General features: G+C 32.8%; 1 protein-coding gene across 3 annotated transcripts in view; it reads right to left on the bottom strand.

Annotated features, from left to right (window-relative positions):
* Positions 1 to 22,081, bottom strand: part of LOC118202111 (calcium-binding protein E63-1-like) — a 710,926-nt gene that overhangs the window by 16,852 nt on the left and 671,993 nt on the right. For all 3 annotated transcript variants that reach the window (XM_085821630.1, XM_085821631.1, XM_085821629.1), the window contains 3 exons: positions 11,627 to 11,770; positions 7,256 to 7,386; positions 7,062 to 7,173 (listed from right to left, as the gene is read on the bottom strand). In XM_085821630.1, the coding sequence (XP_085677756.1) occupies positions 7,062 to 7,173; positions 7,256 to 7,386; positions 11,627 to 11,770 (387 nt within the window). The remainder of the gene's footprint in view (positions 1 to 7,061; positions 7,174 to 7,255; positions 7,387 to 11,626; positions 11,771 to 22,081) is intronic.

Below are 22,081 nucleotides of genomic sequence, written 5' to 3' on the forward strand. Positions count from 1 at the left end.
CATGATAATAGCTGAAACTCACCTTAAAACTTGCGATAAATTTAAAATTAACGGCTACAATATTATAAGGAAAGACAGAACCCGAAGTAGATGGGTGGTACTGCAATTATCATTAAAATCACTTAAAGCATACTGAATATGATCTTCCTCACAATAGTCTGCTCGAATTTACTTCAGCTATCATTTATACTGCTTTGAATGAAGCCTACCTATTTATTTCTATTTACAATCCTCCTAATAATCTGATGACTAATAATGACCTGGATATCTTAACCTCCACCAACTTCCCGACTATCATCGCAGGAGACTTTAACGCAAAAGCATAAGGCCTGGAATTCTAGAGGATCTAACAGCAATGGAAACATTTTACATAACTATTTAATTAGCAACGACCTCAATTTTGCTGCTCCCACTTCTCCAACAAGATTTGGTGCTAACGGAAACGGCGAAGTTTTGGACATTGTACTTCTTAAAAATATTCCTCATACCCCTCTCTTAGAAGTAATAACGGACTTAAATTCTGATCATCTTCCAGTGAACTTCGACTTTTATGGCTTTTATCTCCCATTAAAGAAACATAGAACTAAGATAAATTGGACCCAATTCTCTGATACTATGAAAGACTATAATTGCAGAAATAATTATAATCATTGCGGTGATATCGAAGATGAAATTTATAAATTCACCACTAAAATGAAAGATGCAATCAATAATGCGACTTATCCCTGCAAAAGTACTAATTTTCTCTCCCTTCCTAAATATATAAAAGATATTATTGCAGAAAAGAATAGAAAACATAAAGAATGGCAGCGGTCCGGAGATCTTCGTGTCAAAAGGTACATCAATTTTTTTAAAGAGGAAAACCAAGCATGAAATTATGGAATTCAGAAACAAAAAATGGGACTTTCTCCTATCAAACCTGGATCCTCAAGATCAAGCAGTATGGAAAATTGCTAAATCTCTAAGAAATAGCAGACCAAATCAAACTCATGCAATTCATCACACGGGAATATCCTATCAATCTGAGGACGAGATTGCTAATATAATGGCTAATGAATTAGAGAAAATCTTTCAACCTAACCCGTCTGAGAATAACTCCCAAGAAGAAGAAGTTAATTTTACCATTGACAGTATTAACAATTATCCTATAACAAATTTCATTCCCTTTACTTCACCAAGAGAAGTAAGAGAAATTATTCACAAACTCAAGCCAAGGAAAGCCAAAGGCTATGATCAAATTAGCAATGAAGCACTTAAAGCCCTTCCTAGACGTTGTATTACTAACATAGTCAATATTTTTAATGCCTGCATCCAAAATAATTATTTCCCTCAGCAATGGAAACACTCAATAATTGTCAATATCTTAAAACCAAAGAAAGATCCTAACTAACCTCGTCACTTCCTACAGACCTATCAGTCTTTTACCTTCATTAGGAGAAGTATTTGAGAAAATCCTCTGCTCAAGGCTCACTAACCATCTCGAAAGACTCAATTTAATAGATGATCTGCAATTCGGCTTCCGCAGTGGACACTGCACGACTCATCAAATTCTCAGTTTGGTGGAATTTGTTTCGCAAGACTTTACTAAGAAAAACGGGCATGCTATCTCGACTTCGAAAAGGCTGCATGCTATCTCGACTTCGAAAAGGCCTTTGATAGAGTGTGGCATGCAGGCCTCTTGCATAAATTGAATAATTTTATGCTTCCAAACAGTTTCGTAAAACTCATTAGTTCCTATCTGAAAAACAGGTCTTTTCAAGTTCGCTGCGGAGACGCCTTATCTGTCAGAAAAACAATTCATAGCAGGTTCCCGCAAGGGTCCGTTCTTTCCCCCCGGCTCTATAATGTTTATATCAATGATTTCCCGCACCCATTTAACACGAAAATACTCAAATACGCTGACGACACTGTAGTACTGACTGAATCCAGACGTCCCCAACTCGCTCTAAGTAATTTACAAATGCATCTCAATATGATCAATCACTGGTGCAAGACTTGAAAAATTAAGCTCAACGCCTCTAAATGTTGTATTGTGCTCTATCGGAGATACTAAACAAGATTAAGAGTCAATACTGATATCTACTTAGATAGAACTCTAATCCCTGTAGCTAATTCCTGTAAATATTTAGGTGTTTACATAGATAAGTCACTTCACTTCAAAGATCATATCACTCAACTTCAAAAGATCATATTCAAAGATCACTCAACTTCAAAGATCATATTCAAAGATCACTCAACTTCAAAGATCATATTTCTTATATCTTAAACAAAGCAAATGCAGCCTACATGACAATTTATCCTATTATCGGCAAAAAATCAAAGCTCAGGCTAAAAATAAAGAAAATGCTTTACATATCTCTAATTCGACCGATCATGCTATATGCAGTGCCAGCCTGGGCAATCGCCAATAAAACTGAGCGCAAAAAACTGGATATACTTCAAAATAAAATTCTACGTATCATTGTGAATGCACCTTGGTACGTGAGAAACTCTATAATTCATAACGACCTGGATATTCCATCTGTGCACAACTTTATATTCATGACAGCTCACAACTTCTTCGAGAAGATGAAGCATAGTCAGTATAACGCAATTAAACAAATGTTGGATTATAATCCAACCATTGAATACACTGTCAAACGCCCAAGGACAATTCATCACAATTCGTCATGGTGGTAACTTGTAAATTTTAATTTTAAAATTTACTTGAACTCTGAAATTGGACTCTATCCTATTATTTGTGTTGCATCTTATACTTATGTTAATCCAGAAACTTTTTTTATTCAAAATTTTTATGTTACTATTTCATTTTTTAAAATTATTTTGTATGAATGTGTACTTTATCGTATGATTCTACGAACTTTTGAACTTTTTACGGCCTATCTAGCTACTGCATGCTTCTGAAGGACTTTGAACTCTTTTGCCATTCACAGCTTCAAACTGTCTTCGCGCCATTTTCATGATGTCTCACTACTGCTTATCCTGCACTCTTACTAGCTATATTGCATTCACCATCTGCATTTGCCATACAACCCACTGCACCTGTCTGCATGCTTCAATTTAATGCCATTGCTTATCACTGCACAATTTTTATGATGAACGTCTACTTTCGTAAGTATTAAGATATGCCTGCTCACGCAGCTGAATTTTCTTCGCCCACGGGTGTTGGTACTTCCCTAATACCATTTATTTGAAAATATCTTTGCCTAGTGCACTTTAATGGGATCTACTGGCGAAAACTCTTTAGTAGTTAATGGCTAGAAAAAAAAAAAAAAAAAAAAAAGAAAAAGAAAAAGAAAAAGTCATAAGTCAAGGGCGCACTGCACGCTATATGTCTTTCTTTCTTTCTTTTTTCTTTTTCCTTTGTCTTCTGTACGCTGTGAGCTTCTCCGTATAATTCTATGAGGTTTTCTTATATTTCAAAATCATTATCTGACAAAACACTATAAAAGCTCACTTACGAGTATGCTGTCCGATTGATTTTCAGAGCTTCAACTGATCGTCGATTTCTTCCGAATACTTCGTCATTCGTAATTTCCTTTGCCAGTTTATACTAAATCTTAGTAATCGGAATTTCCAGATTAATGATCCCTTGCGTTTTATAATTCTTTTTTTTTTTAATTTTAAATATAACAAATTCAGTTAGTTCGCAGTCGTGATAAAATTAATTAGAATGTATTTCATCATAATGCCCTTCGAATAATTTTTCTCTCGATAAAATAAATATACTGACTTCACAGCACTGAAATTAAAAGAATGTATACCAATTTAAATGCATCATAAGCCTTATTTTCTTTTCTATTAAAAATATGTCGTCGGCAGTCACATTAATTTTTTGATATCCCAAATCACTTTAGATAAAAAAGATATTTCTAGGAAATTAAGTATGTTAAGAATTATTTTACACAATTTTTCTTTCCCAGTAAAATACCATGCCGATTCAATAAAAGAAAGCCTCACATACAAAAATGATTCTGCATCTCCTGAGCGAGACTTACAATTAATAATAATAATAATAATAATAATAATAATAATAAAACAAAAAAGTAATAAAAAGAAAAATGATAATATTTTTAATTAGATACAGCATGAATTAAATGCATTTTGATAAATCAATCACATTAAAAAACATTCTTAAGAACTGCATTTGTTGGTCTTAAATAGTTTAGTTTGTTAATTAATAACAAGTTTTACATAAATGAGCTGAAGATATAAGCGTTCTTCCCAATATGGGCAATTAAATGAGCTAATTACCACACTCTGAAGTAAACTTAATTAATTTGCTTTCGTTTACATGAGTAAATATTACATGATAAATTACATTAATATGTTATTAAACGTTATTCATATAGCACGGATGCGGTTTTTAGAACAACGTGTTAGGAGGGGGGGGGGGAACTGAGCGCTGATTGGGAAATGAATTTTAACAGAATGAGGTTTTCAGCATTGGAGCTTCTTTTATCAGATTTACCAAATTATATCATTAATTGTATATTATGTTCCTAATACAAGCTTTTGTTCTATAAAAATGTATATAATTACTGTGTCCTCATTTAATTCCGTTTGTTAAAAATGAAGTTCATATGTCTGAATAATGATTTCGTAAATCTGCCGAAAGAACCTGATAATATTTACGAAAATGCTGGGAAATGGATAATTTTTGAAAAAATTATCCAAACTTCAAGACCTTATCAATATTTAATTTAGAGCAAGAGCTTAGATATAGTGTGAATTCTCCACGTTTCGTGCTCTGTGGAGCTCCTTATGTTGCCGCATCAGTATGCCCTTGATTGCAAGATCCGATCAGTCTTTACTAACAGTTCTCTCTCCTAAGTATATTTTTGAGGAAGTTCTTTATCTAAGTCTGACAAAGTTTGAATTTCAACACGCGTCTTTTTATTGACAGGTTTTATTCAATTTCAAAGAATAAAATTTCAGTATCTTTGAGATTAGATGGACTGTTTGAATATGATACTTGATATTTACTCTTATTTGACTCTCATTTCTGATATCGAAACTTAACAAGTCGATAAATCTTGCTTATTATTGAATCATTTTCTTGGAAGGTAACAGAACCTGAAACGCACAAATACACTGGTCTTTTCTTAGAGCTTTGGAGGTAATGAAATACTGTACGAACCAATATAAAAAGCTATAAATAATAAAAATAATAAAAACAAGAATATCTCAGCCAAAATTTGCCACAAATCAGGAAAAGGAGATAGCAGGTAATACGTTAAAGAATGTTCGGGACTGTGCCGGATATGCTGTAGTTGTAGTCGTCCGGGGCGTACTGACATCACTGTGGGACGAAAGTTAATCGTCTGCTTATCAGCAACAGTAAATACATTCACCTTTGGTGAAATACTTAAGAAACACCAGAGTCAATTTCCCACTGTTTCCACATTATAGAATTCAATATTAGTTTGTGCAGTGCATTTATTTTGAATTTTTAAAGTATTTCACTAAAATATGAACCCTACATAATACTCTTTAATAAATGCTTTTAATTGTTTACCACATTACCACTAAGCACCTATTTCATCTTTTAAAAAAATTATAGCTGTCAATTTAACCCAGATTGAAAGTCAATTTTTTCCATTCTTACTAGGAAAAATACATGTATATACAGAACAGATTTTGTGGTTCAGTCTGAAAGGACTGCATAAAAGGAAAAACTAGAAAAAAGATGGACACTTTCAGTTCAGATAAATGAAGACGGGAACAAATATTAAAAGAAGTCTCAGGGATGCAAAAACTAAATTACCGAATATAAAAACAGGAACGATCGAAAGATTTCGAGAAACTTTCGCATATACAGCTTGTTTCTCCAAACGTTAAGCCGACAACTGTTTATTAGAATTTTAACGAGTTTAGATGATCAATGTTCGTATCTCGGCAGGAAAACTTCCTTATTTGAAACGCGCGCCATCTAGCAACATTTATTCCGATAAGGGTGGGGTGGCGCTCATTAAAAAGAGCGGTATCTAAAGTTTTATGTCATGTAGGTGTAGTATAGTTCGTCCGTCTGAAGCGCAACCCTGGTTGGCATTCTGTCAAAACACTCGCCCAAAAGGGGTGGTATTACTTGCTGCGCGGTGGAAGGTCTTCTCTTCTCCGGAAAGAGCTATGCTGGAAGGAAAAAAAGTCCCTAACCTTCCACCCTATTTTTAGAATAATGCGGTCCGAATGGCGCATGCGTGTTTGCGCTCATGGTCGCGGATGAGACGGTCGAACTATACCGATCATGCAGTGGACGAGAGAGGAGCGCGCGTTCTCCGATAATAACACGTACTTTTCAACGTACTGCATTTTCATCCATATAAATTGGCAGTGGTGCAAAAACTTAATCCACGCGATTTTCTTTCACGAAAAAATGTATGCAAAACCGTTCTTGACAACACGCCTCATGATGCCTTTGCGTTCTTTAACGATGAGACTCATTTTCATCTTTCCGGTTGCAGCATGCATTAAGCAAAATATGTGATAATGGAGTGGCACGAATCCCCGAGAATTTCATGAGCAGCCCCTCCATACAGAACCTGTGACTGTTTGGTATGCATTGTCCAGAATAGACATCATTGGACCATGATTTTTTGGAGAACATTTCTCTGGACGCCTTATCTCCTTACGAAGCGATTGTCAGTGGCCAGCGAGCTCCCTGATTTAGCCCTGTGTGATTTCTTTTTGTGGGGCTATCTGAAATCTCTAACGTACAAAGACCCTGGCTCAACTGAAGAACAATATTCAAGCTGCTATTGACAACATACCCGTTGATATACTGGTAAAAGTGGAAAGAAACTTCAAAACTTGATTATCTCAATGCATTGACGAGAACGGAGGCCACCTTAATGATATTATTTTTAAATCGCAATTGAAAAAAAAAAACTTTTAAGTGTCTCTCTATAACTTGAAAAAAAAAATTAAACTGATATCGATTATACTATTTGTGTTCTTCATTTTTAAAATAAGGTAGTTTCCCTGCCGCACCTTGTACAAGTATTGGATAGATCCCACAGTTTGTCCTGCAGGCTACAATGAAATTATAAGGAAAAGCATACCTTCATAATTGATTTTTCCGTCTTTGTCAATGTCTGTTGCTCTTAGCATTAGATCTAACTGTTCTTCAGACATCGGTTCACCAATCATTTCCATGGCGGTTCGGAGTTCATCCTGAAGTAAATATAAAAGACTGAGTTCAGATTTTACTAATTAGAAACCAGATCACGCTCGTAAGATGAATGATTAATCTTACCCGAGTAATGTAACCATTCCTGTCTTTGTCGAATACACTGAAGGCGGCCATAAGATCAGCCATGACGTCATCCTGCACACTTTGACGAGCCATCCAAGCAAGGAATTCGTCTTCACTCAATAACCTGTCACCTGTTCCAGCCCGAAAAAACATAGTGCATAACAACTTTGTCATGAAGGAGATTAAGTACATCCCATTTACATAATCAAAAGAAAGGTTTATACTCCTATTATAATTATTATATTTCAAAGTATAATTAAATGTTTACATATATATATGTGCATATGTATATAATCATTTAATTATTATCATTATTTTCATATTTTGATTGATTGTATGTAGTTTATTTTAGGTTGACATGCATAATTCGTGTAGGCAAGAGTTTCTAAATTACTTTGGTTTTCTAAAATTTGGTTTTCTACTCTTAATTGACATTTAAGTAATTTTAACTCTAGTCATTTACTTGCTATTTTCACAAAATTCCACTGTTTAAATTTCTTTTTTAGTAATTTACAATTTGGTTTTATTTTTGGTTTTGAATTTTACTTTTACTCTTGCCTATATGGATGATGAAACACAAATTGAGTAATTGAAGAATTATTTTTGGAGGCAACTTCCCCTTGATAAGTTTGGCCTGCTCAACAATTATTCGCTTGTGCAATTTAATTTTTTGGAATAATATATTTTTTCATGGTTTTAGATACGTGCACTTAATTTACATATGCTCTTAGAATTTAAATGATATTGTAAATTAGTTCGCAGCAATGATAAATTTTATTTTTATTTTTTTTTTGCAATTAAATTTTCTTAATTAAATCTTAATTTTATATTAGCTTTATACGAATAGAGATTATTTGTTGAATTCAAATATATATATATATATATGGTTTCAAAAGAATAAATTGAATTTAAATACAAATTTAATTAATTTAATTAATTCTTTGCGCCATTGCTGCAAGGAATGAAATTTAAATTTTAACAAACATGTACATACGTAAAAAGCAAATTTAAAGTTAAAATATATATGTATATATGTATATAAATATGTACATATAAACTTATAGCATTTAAAGTTAAAAGTAAATCGGAGTCAAAGCAAGGGAATTCCTCAAAAATATTAATAATTGCAACCTATATAAAAGTTTTAACACAATATTTAAACAAATCAAAATTAAAACAAAGTAAAAAAAAAAAAAAAAAAAAATCTGAAATTTTTCAGATTTTAAATTACGTCCAAAGGGGCGTTTTTTTAACGTTTTGAGTGTTACCTTTATTTATTAAATATCATGTTCTTTGCACTTAAACCATAAAATTCAGTTCAAGAGCAATATCGCAAAATAATGTTAAATTAAGCATATCTTTAGAATTTCCGATATACACAGTCTCGCGAGCTGGAGATAAAAGTATTTTTTTTTTCTATATAACGTTGCCATTTCTCGCTTTTAAAGCATTGAGTTTGTAAATCAAAAAGTCGTTGAAGTTTTACAAAATATAAAATCTATAATAAAACAAATTCTAAATTTGGGATTTCAGATGCCCATATTCGCAGTAGGATTTCGTCATTCAAAATTCGATGGCTGTATGTACCATTGTTTTATCACAATGCGAGAAATAGACAATCATTTATGCAGATTTTTCATTATTTAATTTCTTCAAATATAATGCAGGACTCTAACATTTTGTGGCAACAGTTTGAAAAGTGAACCGACGTTTATGAGTCCGACGCAAAATGCCAAAACGAAAGCAATAGTCCTTCGGGACTGAAATCCCTTTGGACTAATAAGAATTCATAGTAGTAAAAATTCGATAAATTGAAATGCAAAAAGGATAAAATATATAAGATAATAAAATTTTAAAATTAATCTCCTTTTATTGAAACTCCAATTCAGAACTCATCAGGACAAAATAAACTAAAGTTTCATAAAAATCGAATAATATGTCTCGATCCCGTGTTTTTTTTCCCTGGTTCATTTAGGATCAAAAACAGAAACAAGAATGAATTAAATTTTCATTTAAGAAATGAAATTCGTATAAAACCGCAAAAATCGAATCTCAAGTGTACCAGGATTTTCCCTATTCCGAATCTCAGTTTGGTTTTATAAGAATTTTCCTGTCTTAAATGAAAATTTAATTCATTCTTGTTTCGGTTTTTGATCTTAAGCGAACCAGGAGAACGAAACACGTTTTCCAGACATTAATCGACTTTTATGAAACTTTAGTTCATTTTCCTCCTGATGAGTTCTGAATTGGAGTTTCAGTAAAAGGAAATTAATTTTTTAATTTTATTATCTTGTATATTTTTTCCCTTTTGCATTTTTATTTATCGAATTCGTACTACTATGAATTCTTATTTTAATTTGTTTAGATATTGTGTCAAACCTCTTATTTTGTTGCAATTATTAAAATTGTTCCTTGGCTCCAATTTACTTTCAACTTTAAATGCTTTAAGTTTATTGTACTTAGATCCTGCAACTATAGCGTAGAACAGTATATATATATCAGTTATAGAGGTAACTTTAACACACACACAATAACATAATACTCTAAAGATAAAAAAACCTAATTAGCTTTTTATGTACACGCAATTTGCACAGTGATGCTGCATTTGAATTAATTAACTTTCTTTGAATGGATAACATATTGCAAACATATTTCTCAAACGCCATTCAGTTTTCAGACGTATATAATAACACTATAGTATAAAGAGAAAATTATAACAAATTAGCTTTTCACGTGTATACTTAGTAAAATTTAGGTAAATTGGCTTTGGCTTCAGTCATAAATTAAAAAAAAAAAAAAAAAAAAAAAAAAAAAAAAAAAAATTCAATCGGATTCTAAATCTATAAAACGCTTTCCAAAAATTATTTTTAAATAGCATTTAAATACATTTCATCTGGAAATCTTGGACTTCCAAAGCATATTTTTAGTATCTTACATTATAATGGTATATATTTTAAATGTAGACATCGAAACTAGTCCTGTGAAAATTTGAAAATATAACACTGATTTTTGTTGTTTGACTTCTAAATTAATAAAATGTCATTTGCCAAGAAAAATAAATTTTGCCTGATTTTTTTTTAAAGGAAAAAAAAAAAAAAAAAAAAAAAAAAAATTCAGCTCATAGTTAATAATCATACATTATTTATTTAATAACTGTATATAATTTTTAATTCCTTTTCTTGGCACTCACGTATTAACGTAACGACCTTAATAGATGTCGCCAAATGTTCAATATGTGCCAAACTCTGGCAACCACGCGCATACTGTTCTTCCGAGAATCTTGCCCATAACAGTCCTTCAGTCAAGCAACGCCACCATTTTCGTAGGTTTTTTTTTTTTTTTTTTTTTTTTGTCGTATTCCAGGTTCCAACGTTTTTTATAAACAAATCCTAATATTTTTGACTTAGCTTTAAAATATGAGCTTGTGGAATATGTCAGCAATGGGAAAAAAACTGCACTTAAATTCTTGCAGGAACACAGAATTTTTCTGAAAACTTTTTAAAAGGTAGAACGAAAAAATGCGTTTTGTAGATAGCCGCTGCTGCCGAGGATATACGTTGCCGAAACACAGAAATCTCCGCAATTTTCTGATTTTTTTTTTTTAAAGCGAAAACAAATCGCTGTGTACTACAGGGGAAAAAAAAAATACAGAAGATTTAAAGAATATGTTTTATTTTTTTAATACATCATGTAATCCTTATTAACCATTCAAATCTGAATTTTAAATTACTAAACTATAGTTTCTTTTCATATGTTGATAATATTTACCGACTTACGATAAATATCGCTAGTTTGGGAAACTTTCTTAAAAAAAAAGCGCGAAAGCCACCAACTTGCACCCGATAAGTACTCTTACCCTTTCAGGCTTTAAAAAATCGGGAATTGAGCCAAGGTGGTTGCGTTAATATGTAAGTACCATTTTCTTCAATTAATTCTTGAATGTTAGACCGCGAAAGTAAATTAAAAATTTAATCGAAATTAAAAATATAACTTCATTTTTAAATTTAAAAGGCTAAGATTTTATGTTAATTAATCACACATTTTAAGTTCTGTTACTTTTCGTGTACAGTAGACTAAACTGTCAAGTCCAGCCTGTGACTAAATTAATTAAGATTAGGAAAGATTGGGCAAAAGAATATTAATGCTATCGTCGATACTAAAAAGCAGTGCCTTATTATTTTTTCCACTTTGAATTAAACTTCGAAAATTCTGTTTTTGATATCGCGGATCCTTCTTTTGATAATACATAAGCTAAAAATTGCTTAAATGAAAAGCTATTTGACGATATTTTAGCAACTTCATCTGTTGAATCCAGTTATTTTAAGCAATTTTATATCTTCATATCAATGCATATGAATACTGTATACATACCTCTCTTACTGGCTTGATCTATCAACTTCCCGACCATGGTGTCTGTAAGAACAATTCCGAGTTTATCCAACATGCATTTGATCTCTGTTTCGTTCACTCGACCATCTTGGTTTTTATCAAGCATGGAAAAGGCCGCCTTTAGTTCTGGGAAAAAAAAAAAAAAAAAAAAAAAATCATCAACAGATATTGCAGTCATTTATAAATTTTACAGAGAAAAGCATTAAAATTTATGGTTCTCAGTTATTAACCCTTTGTATTCGAGACCATTTTTCGCTCGGCTGATGCAGAAAATGGAGACGTATATATGTTTTCGCATATTTGGTTAGTTTCTTACAGCTAACTTAAAATGATTTCACAGAAATCTAAGGATTATTTTATGTCTGAAAATATTTGTGGTCCTGCGGCTCATTTGCCAGATACACACGGTATTCTTTGCGGTATTTCTTCACATTCTGTGCACATTATCCATTCTGAATTTTCTGTCTCTTCTGCCACATTCTTTATCATGCTTTCACGTTCACTATTAAATTACTCTGGATTTTCTCCATCTTCTTACTTCATCATTATCTTCGTCACTGCTTTCGTTCTCTCTCGTCAAGCAATCTATGCATAGACCTAATTTCGTTTTTCATCAACGAAAAATCGAATTCATCTTTACTTGAACTGATTCCTTTATCGTACTCCATGCTTACTGGGTTCCGTAATATTGAAAATAATATTCCTACTGCCAACACTGTTGAGTTCGAACCAGAGCCGTAGCTGAGGCAAAGAATATGTATTGTTAGGCATTCTTTTGGCTAAGGTTTTCAGCGCCCGAGAAGAAAGGAAGATTTTGCGCCCCCTTTTGATTGCCAATAATGGAAAACGTTTTATTCTAAAATTTCGTAACATTAATTTGGCGCCCCTTGGATACTGCGCCCGGGACGGATGTTCCCCCTTGCCCTACCGTAGCTACGGCAGTGGTTCGAACAAACGTCGATCTAAAAAACGCATTTAAGATTAAAGATTGGAAGTTGTTTTATACGCATGTATTGCTTAATACACTCATGAAGCGATATTGTTAAAAGCAAACCTAAATAAACATCATTACAGCTCGAATTATCGCGTTAAATCAAGTGGTGATCGAGAGTCACCTCTCCAGTTCAAAGGGTTAGCCCTTTCCGGCACGGTACCTTTTAAAGTCAAAGTTTTGATTAAAAAAAAAAAAAAGTATTAAGCCTAGAGGAGTACACAAGTAAAATTTTATGAAGATAGCACTTATCGTTTTAATTCTGTGGGTATGCCCCAAGTGGCACACCGATTGAATAGAGCTTCGAAAAGAGTGCTGAAATGAGCATTGCTGTCAATAAACTGACCGATGAGATGCAAGAAAACAAAGAATACAGACTCTCAGTTGCCCTAGATTATCGGGGAGCCCGGTCTGGGCACACCTAGGGTTCGCCGTTTGATTTTAGGCAAGATTTCAAGGTAAAAAATTTAAAACTAATATAGAATAAGGAGATTAGGATACAGCCAAAAAATAACATAGAAATTTCTTTTCAAACAATTCCTTTTATACCTTAAAAAAAATCTGGAAGATTTCTTTGAAAAATGAGGGTCTTAAAAAACTAAACATGGCTAAAATATATGGACTGGTTTGTGTTGAGCTGCCATCTACTATAAATAAAGAAGGTTCAGAGTAACCTATATATCCTTTTTCCTTCAATTTTTCTGTGCGTACAGAAGGAAATTTTTAGGTGTGTCCAGACCGGACACACTGTGCCGCAAAGGGTTAAATACTAAAAATTATTCTTGAGGGAAGTTGAATAAATAAGCTTTCGAATACTTGCTCAAAAGATCCAAGAATGGACTTATGAAAAAACCATTATTCCATAATTATTATCTAAATATAAATAGGTAAAGGAGAGAAAAATTCCACTTCTTCAAAGCTCTCACGTCAGCCTTCATTTCTCATCGCATTAAATACGCTATTTTTTTATTTTAAACATCTGCAAGTAAATATAATTTTTTTTTTTCAGTCATGGAAAGATAAATTACGTTCATCCCACAGGCTTCCCATTGCGCCGTCTTCTCATTTCTGATTGCAATGACAACTGCTATTTTATTTTCCCCGGCGTAGTTAATTCCGCTGTTTCTTCTTTTCAGCGTATTATGTTGGGCTATTTTTATATTATGAGATGAAATAAAATTAGGCTTTTATCCTAGTATGAAACTAATCTGTAATGATGTATTTACTGGTTTAATATGAATCTTAGACGCATACATTCATGCACAGTTTAAAAACAATCGAGGGAAAAGTTTTAAGGAGACAGTTCCAACATTTCAAAAGGTTGCAATGTAAAATCTCTGCAGAGTGAAAATTGTATTGGTAAAATATTCATTTTACTTTAGTAGGTTAAATGCCAAAATTTCCATACCTTTACCTGCAAAATTCACATAGATATGCGTAATTAATTTTCATTGCGATGACCTATATTTTTAATAATTAGTACAGTTTTTACACCGAAATACTAAACTGTTGTTTTGAACTTTTATAGGATTTTGCTCTCTTTAGACCAGGCGTCTTTTTCTAAAAAAACTTATTACGTGCTCCGCCCTTAGGTACTACACGGAAAAAGAGCGATGCCCGTGGAGGACATTTTAAGGTAAACTCTTTCACATCCACGTTACACATGGGGGAAACCCACGAAAACGCCCATGCAACCAGCCGAATCCCGGATCGAACTACCAGTATTCAGTGGTTTTTACCACTCGCCGGCCTAGGCCAGGCGTCGGCAACCTTATTTGGCTGAGGGGTCAAAATCAACCAATATGTGTGTATTAATAGGACGTTTCGGGTCAGTGGTATTTTCATTTTACAAAAAGTCTTTCTTGATGAATAATAAGATAAATTTTATTGAGAAAATAATTATGACGCGTTTTAAACTTTAAATATAAAAAAATTACAATTATAATTATTATAAAAACAAACATAAGTGAATGAACTTTATTTTTCTTTCCGATATCAGTGGCTACCCTGATGTTGAACTAGTGACATCAGTTTGGTCAAGTCTGGCTTATAGTTGGTCGTCTTAAGATTAATTAAAGCATCCGAGTTTTAAGTAGTTAAGTTGCTCCTGTTCTTACTTAAAATAAATTTCATGCAGGAAATTATTTGCTCGCTCTTATAAACCGGATGCGGACAAAATGGTAAAGCTAATTTTTTGGAATTATGGATTACTAATCAGTGTTGCCAAACTTACCGATTCTTCTTGAAATTAGGTTACAATTTTTATTTTAAAAAATAAAATGCATGTGCTTTACTGAAACTTCGTAATCAAATAAAAATATTATTATTATTATTTATTTCCGGTTTACTTTTTATGTATTCCTCGTTTCATATTTCATATTTATGTTTTATAATTTATTTTTCCTCGTTTCATATTTATGTTTTAAAATTTATTTTTATATATTATACATCGTTTTCGGAACTCGCGTGGGTCACTTGAAATTATGAGGGTGACCCGCGGGTCATAGATTTCAAGGGCTAAACCAGGAACTGTAAAGTGATTTAAATCTGTAAATTCGTATGCGAAGTTTGCTTGGAAAAGTGTAAAATTTATTACATTTTACTTACTAAAGCACAGTAAAGAAGTGGAATGGTTGCCGAACAACAATAGCATAAAAAAGTATACTCTCTCTTTTAGGATTTTATGTTTACAGATATTACAGTGTTGAAATTGTTTTGATTTAATTCATCATTATATTTTCCGAAAATTTTAATAGGAATTAAATACTTAGGATCCTACCATACCTAGATAGCTACCATACCTACATACCTGGGAAGTGCTAAATGAGTATAACAACTCTTGCAAGATTGGACGAACAACTAGGAACTTTGAAAAAGAAACATGATCAAGCAAGAATACAGAGGCATAGGTACATTAGGTACAGAGGCCTTGAATTCCCTCTTGACTCTTCACAATCTCTCTAGGAATTCTTACTTTTCCGCAGCCTGGCGAAAATCATCTGTCATTATTCCGATAGCTAAGAAAGATAAACTAGTAGAATGTCCAGATAGTTACAGATCAGTATCACTAAACTCTAGTAGCTATATTAGCTATAATTATCACTAAATTCTATATTAGCTATAATATAGCTAATATAATCGATAGAATGGTCAATGAGAGACTTGTGTTTTTATTTAGAATATCATGATCTTTTAGAAGATACTCAGAGTAGATTTATAATTTATCAGTCAACAGGTCATAAGACTATCACACGCAATTAAAGACAGTTTGGATAACAATGAAATTTAGTGCCAATTTTTGCTGATTTCAAAGCACCATACTATCGTATTTGGAGATCTAAATTGATTTATAAACTAAAAAGCCTGGGAATCAGTGACAAAATGCTCCGGTGGATAAAGAATGTTCATTACTCAAAGATTTTGCGCAGTTTGGTATGTATTGGAAATCTCTGATTACAGACAAATTCATTGTGTGTCTACCGTAGGAAAGCGTGATTAGCACAAGTCTTATAATGTATATATTAATGATCTCCCAGACAAAATTAAAAAGTAAAGGACATTGGATGTGCTGTATATGCTGATGACTTGGTACTATGAACCTCAACACCTAGAAAATAGACTGATAAAATGGTGCTTAGGATCAATCAGGCTCTGAGAAATTTAATGGAAATGAATATTGTCAAGACCATGTACACTGCTCAAAAAAAAAAAAAAAAAAAAAAAAAAAAAAAAAAAAAAAAAAATGGGACAGTCCTATATCTCCCGATCTACTGGGCCGATTGACAAAATTCAAATTGCGTTCTTTATGTCTCGAAAGCGCGACTTAGGATATATATTAGATTTATATATAGCACTATTCTAACATAGGTATTTTGACACAAAATCGGACTTTTTCTGAAATAACATACCAGTTTTTTTACATATTTCGATTTTACGACTCAAATTACGCCTAAATATGAAATTTTATAAAATTTGGAGCGAAATTTACGGAGAAATTCACAAATTTATGTTGGCACTTTTTTGTCAGTTTGCGCCAAGAATACTTTACTTGGCGAACTTCTTAATATATGGTAACCTAGTTTCCTTTCCCGTGAGAGGAAAAAAAGTCACCATCGTTCCTTTTTTCCAAATAATATTCTTTATATTATATTTTAATTATAACTTATTATTTTAAGTAATTTTTTCTTTTTCGAATTTCATTTTAATTGTTTAAGTTGCACTTTTTTTTTTCTTTTTTTTTTTTTTTCGAATAACTGTTTTAAAAATTTCTATTTACCTATTCAAACTGCGTAAATAAAGGTGCAGCGTTTATTTTTTTTCCAAATAGTTTTCTTTATATATATTTTTCGTCATAGTTATTATTTTAGGTTTTTTTTAAATTTTCATACTTTTATTTTAATTGTTTGTATTGCATTGTCTCTTCAGATAATTGTTTTAAAATTTTCTATTTATTCCTTCGAACTGAGCATTTTAAATGTATTTATTAATATCAATTTTCCAGAATTTGATTTTATTTATTTGAACTGCATTTCTTTCGGAAGAATACTTTGTAACCCAGACTACGATGCGTTTGAAAACTGCGTACTGTATTAAAAGAGAAAATAAAGTAAAGTACAGTTTTACACGCCTTTCAATGTTCCGTTCAGAAAAAATATATATAAATAAGAGAGATGTATAACTGATATTTTAACTTAGGATGACTTGCATACGCTGCTTTAAACAGTTTTATCATTGTGCCCATTGCTTTACACAATTTTATCCTACATTTGGTTTCTTAAAATGTTATTCATATTTTAGTCAAATATTTTATTTTTGAAATCGCAAAAATCAAATATCATAAGATTGAAAAGTTTTAAATTTAAAAAAATACGAATACTAAATTTTACGGAAAAATTTATTTTTCTTCTCTTTTTCTTTAAGTATTCTGAAAGTATATTGAAAAGTATCCAACTTTTCGAAACATTTTGGTATTTCTGACAATCATTTTAAATAAAGTTATCGCCTTCCATTTCATAAAGGCCCACAAACGGCCGAGCGGTAAAGTTGCTGAACACTGGTAGTTCACTCCGGGGTTCGAACCCCGGTAAACGGGCTGGTTGCATGGGCGTTTTCGTGGATTTTCTCATGTGTACCGCGTATGACAGCTGGTTTCCCTTAGAAAGTTCTTCACGAAGTATTTCGTCAGAGCCTTTATCAGTCTTTACAGGCTAAACATTTTGAAGGTATGAGATGAAAGGAAAGACTGGTTTCATCAAAAGGTTTTGGTTTATTTTATTATGACAAAGCACACTACGGCTATCTGCCTAAGGGGAGGGATGCCTTCCTGGAGGACTTTTTAAGGGAAACTGGCTCGCATACACGTTACACATGGGGAAAACCACGAAAACGCCCATGCAGCCAGCCCGTTCGCGGGATTCGAACCTCGGACCGAACTACCAGTGTTCGGCGACTTTACCGCTCGGCCGCTGTTTAATCAGGAGGACAAAAACACTCCTTTAGGTGATATCCACATACAATGCTGGATAAACTCCTGAATCTTCAAATAATTTGACTGAGAAAATCATGGTATTCTCCATTTATGATACGATATGATGTTCTATAACGTAATTTAAATTTATACAACCATATAGTCTAAAACCAGTCGCTCTTCACTTTAATCTGCAATGATATCGTTTTTGTCTTTTCTGCTAACACAAGCTCAATTGATGGTATTTGCTGGAGTACACGTCCAAGTGTTTTCTCTTTGAACACCTAAATTCTTTGAAGTATCCTGAAAGTATATTCGAAAGCGTCCGACTTTTTGAACATCTTGGTATGTCTGACAGCCAAATTTCCCTGCAAATTTTTGCTTACTTTTCTCCCTAATTTTCTTCTTTCCTTCTACAGTTATTTTCAGTGCTCACACAAGAAAATTAAGATTTTTCGACTGCTAGGTTTCCATACATTTTGCATTCTTGTCAATTTTTTAAAATATCAATTATATGAATTGCGTTTCAGCTAAAGACAGCTTTTCATTTTCTAGTCATTTTAGCTATAAATAAAGTTTAAAGCGAAGTCCAAAGGATAAATATTTTAATTAAAAGATTTTTGCTAAATGACAAAGAAATAAAACAGTCTAGCAGGGTTTATTCTGTACCACAGAGTAACCCGATTCTTATATCGGCTGAAACAATCTAAATCATACTAAAGATCATGTTTTTTTTTATACAGTCTATAACGCGTGAGAAAAATTAGCTTCTTAAAACATTCTTTCTAAGAGGATTAATATAAAAGATTATATTTATACATATATTTTTAAAGCTGGGACTTGAACCAAACTGTCAAACTTTTAAAGTTTAATTTACATGGTGGTTATAATTAAAGTTTCAATTTGAAAGGTCATAAAAGGAAAACTACCGGACCAAATGTTATCAAACTTGGGAATCGTGTAAAGGAGGTTATGGGAATTTATTTTCCGCGGGAAAAAAAAAAAAAAAAAAAGAGTTCAAAAACTCACCACCAGGGGGAAAATGGCGCTGTATACAATATTGTTAAATGAAATAAGACACGAAAACATCTGTTTAAAATGCGTTTAATATTTTCCGAAACGTGTTACAAAGCATGTTCAATGTAGCGTCCAGCATTTTCCGAAAGCAAGTTAAATCATGTTACTGCATTCTCAACAGCAGCTTTTAGCATATCAGGTTTGGTTTTGGTTTGGTTTATTAGATTACGACAAAGCACTCGAGGGATATCTGCCTTAAGGGAGGGATGCCTTCGTGGAGGACTTTTTAAGGGAAACTGGCTCGTATACACGTTACACATAGCATATCAGGAGGAATGTTATCAGTGTATCACATTTTTCATTTCTGCCAAATTGTTTAGATTATCACCATAAACAGTGCTTTTGAGATAACCTCATAGACAAAAGTCACAGAGGTTGAGGTCTGGTGGGAAGAGGGGAAGTGTTGGCCTATAAGACGTTCATTCGTGAAATGTTGCCTAAGTAACTATGCGACACTCTTGAGGTGGTGCCTAGCCCTGCATAAAAATCGTAGTATCTAAAATGCCACGTTACTGCAGTTCATGTATCACGAAACATTTTAATATTGGCTCTAAGTGAGCTGCAATCACAGTAGTCCAGCTGTCGACTGCTTTTCAGAAAAAAACGGTTCAGTTATAAAACTAGCTGTCATTCAACAGTAAACGGTGTGAAATGACTATTATGCAATCGAATGCAGTAGGAGAATGCAACGGAACTAGATAGATAACATGAGAGATTTCTTTGGCCCAAATCGATTAAAAGCGCTTTGAATCAGTATCTTCATGTTTTATTGCCGAATTCAGGCTTAAAAATTTACAAATTAGCGATTTCCAGATTGTACGCACTTGTGAGAGTGATTTGCGATCTCACATTTTCTAATCGCTAATTCGTGGTTTTCACGGACGAAATTCTCACTTACAGGGATGGCACACACGACATTTATCGAATTTAACGTCTTTAAATGGTAATTTGCCTACTTCAAAGTTTCTTAAGGCTATACAACATATTAAACCCGTTTAACAAAAGGTTAAGTTAGATTCCGACCCGTATTTCGTTTAACAATATTGCATACAGCGCCATTTCCCCCCCTGGTGGTGAGGTTTCGAACTTCCTTTTTTTCGCGGAAAATAAATTCCCATGACCTCCTTTACACGATTTCCAAGTTTGATAACATTTGATCCAGTAGTTTTCCTTTTATGACCGTTTCAACGTGGAACTTTAATTATAACCACTCTGTATATTATTAAATTTTAATTTGAAGCTATGCATTATATGTATACCATATAATGCATAGCTTCAAATTATTTTCGCTTTTATGGAAAAATAAAAAAGCGAAGCAAATATACTTAGTATAATGGACCAAAACTGAAAACATTTCCCCTCCCTCCGAAAATAAAATATTGAAATTTCGAACTTGAATTTATTGGGTTATCGAAATATTTAATTTGACTTATCTTCTAAGTCCTAGTTCCGACAACAATTCCGTCAAAAATTCCGAATTACTTAAGCTAAAGTAAAAGATTTAGTATATATTCACTGTATGTTAATAAAGTAATCAGAGTGTAATAAAAATAGATTATAGAATTTACGCTGATGTAACTTTTTGTTTGACTGCACAACATGTAATGGAAGAGAAGGTTTGTAGAGATCTGTTTTTGACATGTCTCTAAAAGTAGATGTCATTAATTTTGTCTCTTCAATGTCAAAAAACTTTCCTTTGAGAGGCAACTTTAGTTTTTGGGAAAGAAAAAAAATCACAAGAAGACAAATTTGAAGAACATGCAGGACGATTGAGTACACATACTTATTTTCGGAACACAAGCGGTTGTCCGACTGGTTATTGAATAATGAAAAGATGCATTGTCATGCAATACAAAACATTTGGAATACGTTTTCTGGCTGAATAACGTAAGATTAAAAGTCATCTGCTTAATTCACATCCATTTACAAGTCAACTACTCGGGCAATTGCAGAATCGTTTTGATCCTGAGCTTGTAAGACAAACCTAATATCACTGGATTTAAACACTTCATTAATCTTCCGAGAACGTTCCTTCTTTAGCTCATATTCCAAGAATATTAAGTGAATACAATTATTGCCAAAGAAATTGAATATTCATTTGCACTACGGCTTGGTAGTTTACTAACGAGTTAACAAAACTTAAATTCTGCTTTTTGTGTCTAAGAATACAACAATATTTTAAATATTTACAAATAAAATATTAAATTGGAGATTTAATTGGAGCCTCATAAGTTGCCTAGCATTTGAAAAAAAAAAAAATTGTTAAATACTAATTGTTTGCTGCTCAGTCTAACCCAGGCTGCATGGTTGGTTTTCGTAGTTTTTTATGTTCTCTTTACAAAGGTTCTCTAGGAAAGCATCTTAATCAAATAGCTCCCATGTTCTTTCTATGTTCAAATAACCAACTAACCTAGTTTAAGCGCGATTTCCAAGTGAAGTTACTAGTAAAATCCGAATACTCATTAAAAATCATGTAGCTAGCCAATCGGGAGTAACATGAAAGATACGGCGCCAATAATTGAAATGTTGTTACGGTACGCTGTTTCTTAACTTAGATGGTCATTCTTTAATTAAATAGCCTACCAACGGCTGAGCGGTAAAGACGCTGAACACTGGTAGTTCAGTCCGAGGTTCGAATCCTGCGAACGAGCTGGCCGCATGGATGGTTTCGTGGTTTTCCCCATGTGTAACGTGTATACGAGCCAGTTTCCCTTAGAAAGTCCTCCACGAAGGCATCCCTCCCTTTAGGCAGATAGCCCTCGTGTGCTTTGCATAATTAAATAATCCAATCGAATCCTTAATTAAATATAATTGATTTGTAAATTCTACTAGAACTGACGGTAAGAACTGAAGTGGAAATAAGTAATATGGTGTGCAATCTTGATTAATATAAAATTAAAAA

This window comes from Stegodyphus dumicola, chromosome 8 (genome assembly GCF_044657685.1).
Source record: "Stegodyphus dumicola isolate Sdum_Otavi_A_Nest chromosome 8, ASM4465768v1".
In the NCBI taxonomy this organism is placed as follows: Eukaryota; Metazoa; Arthropoda; class Arachnida; order Araneae; family Eresidae; genus Stegodyphus; species Stegodyphus dumicola.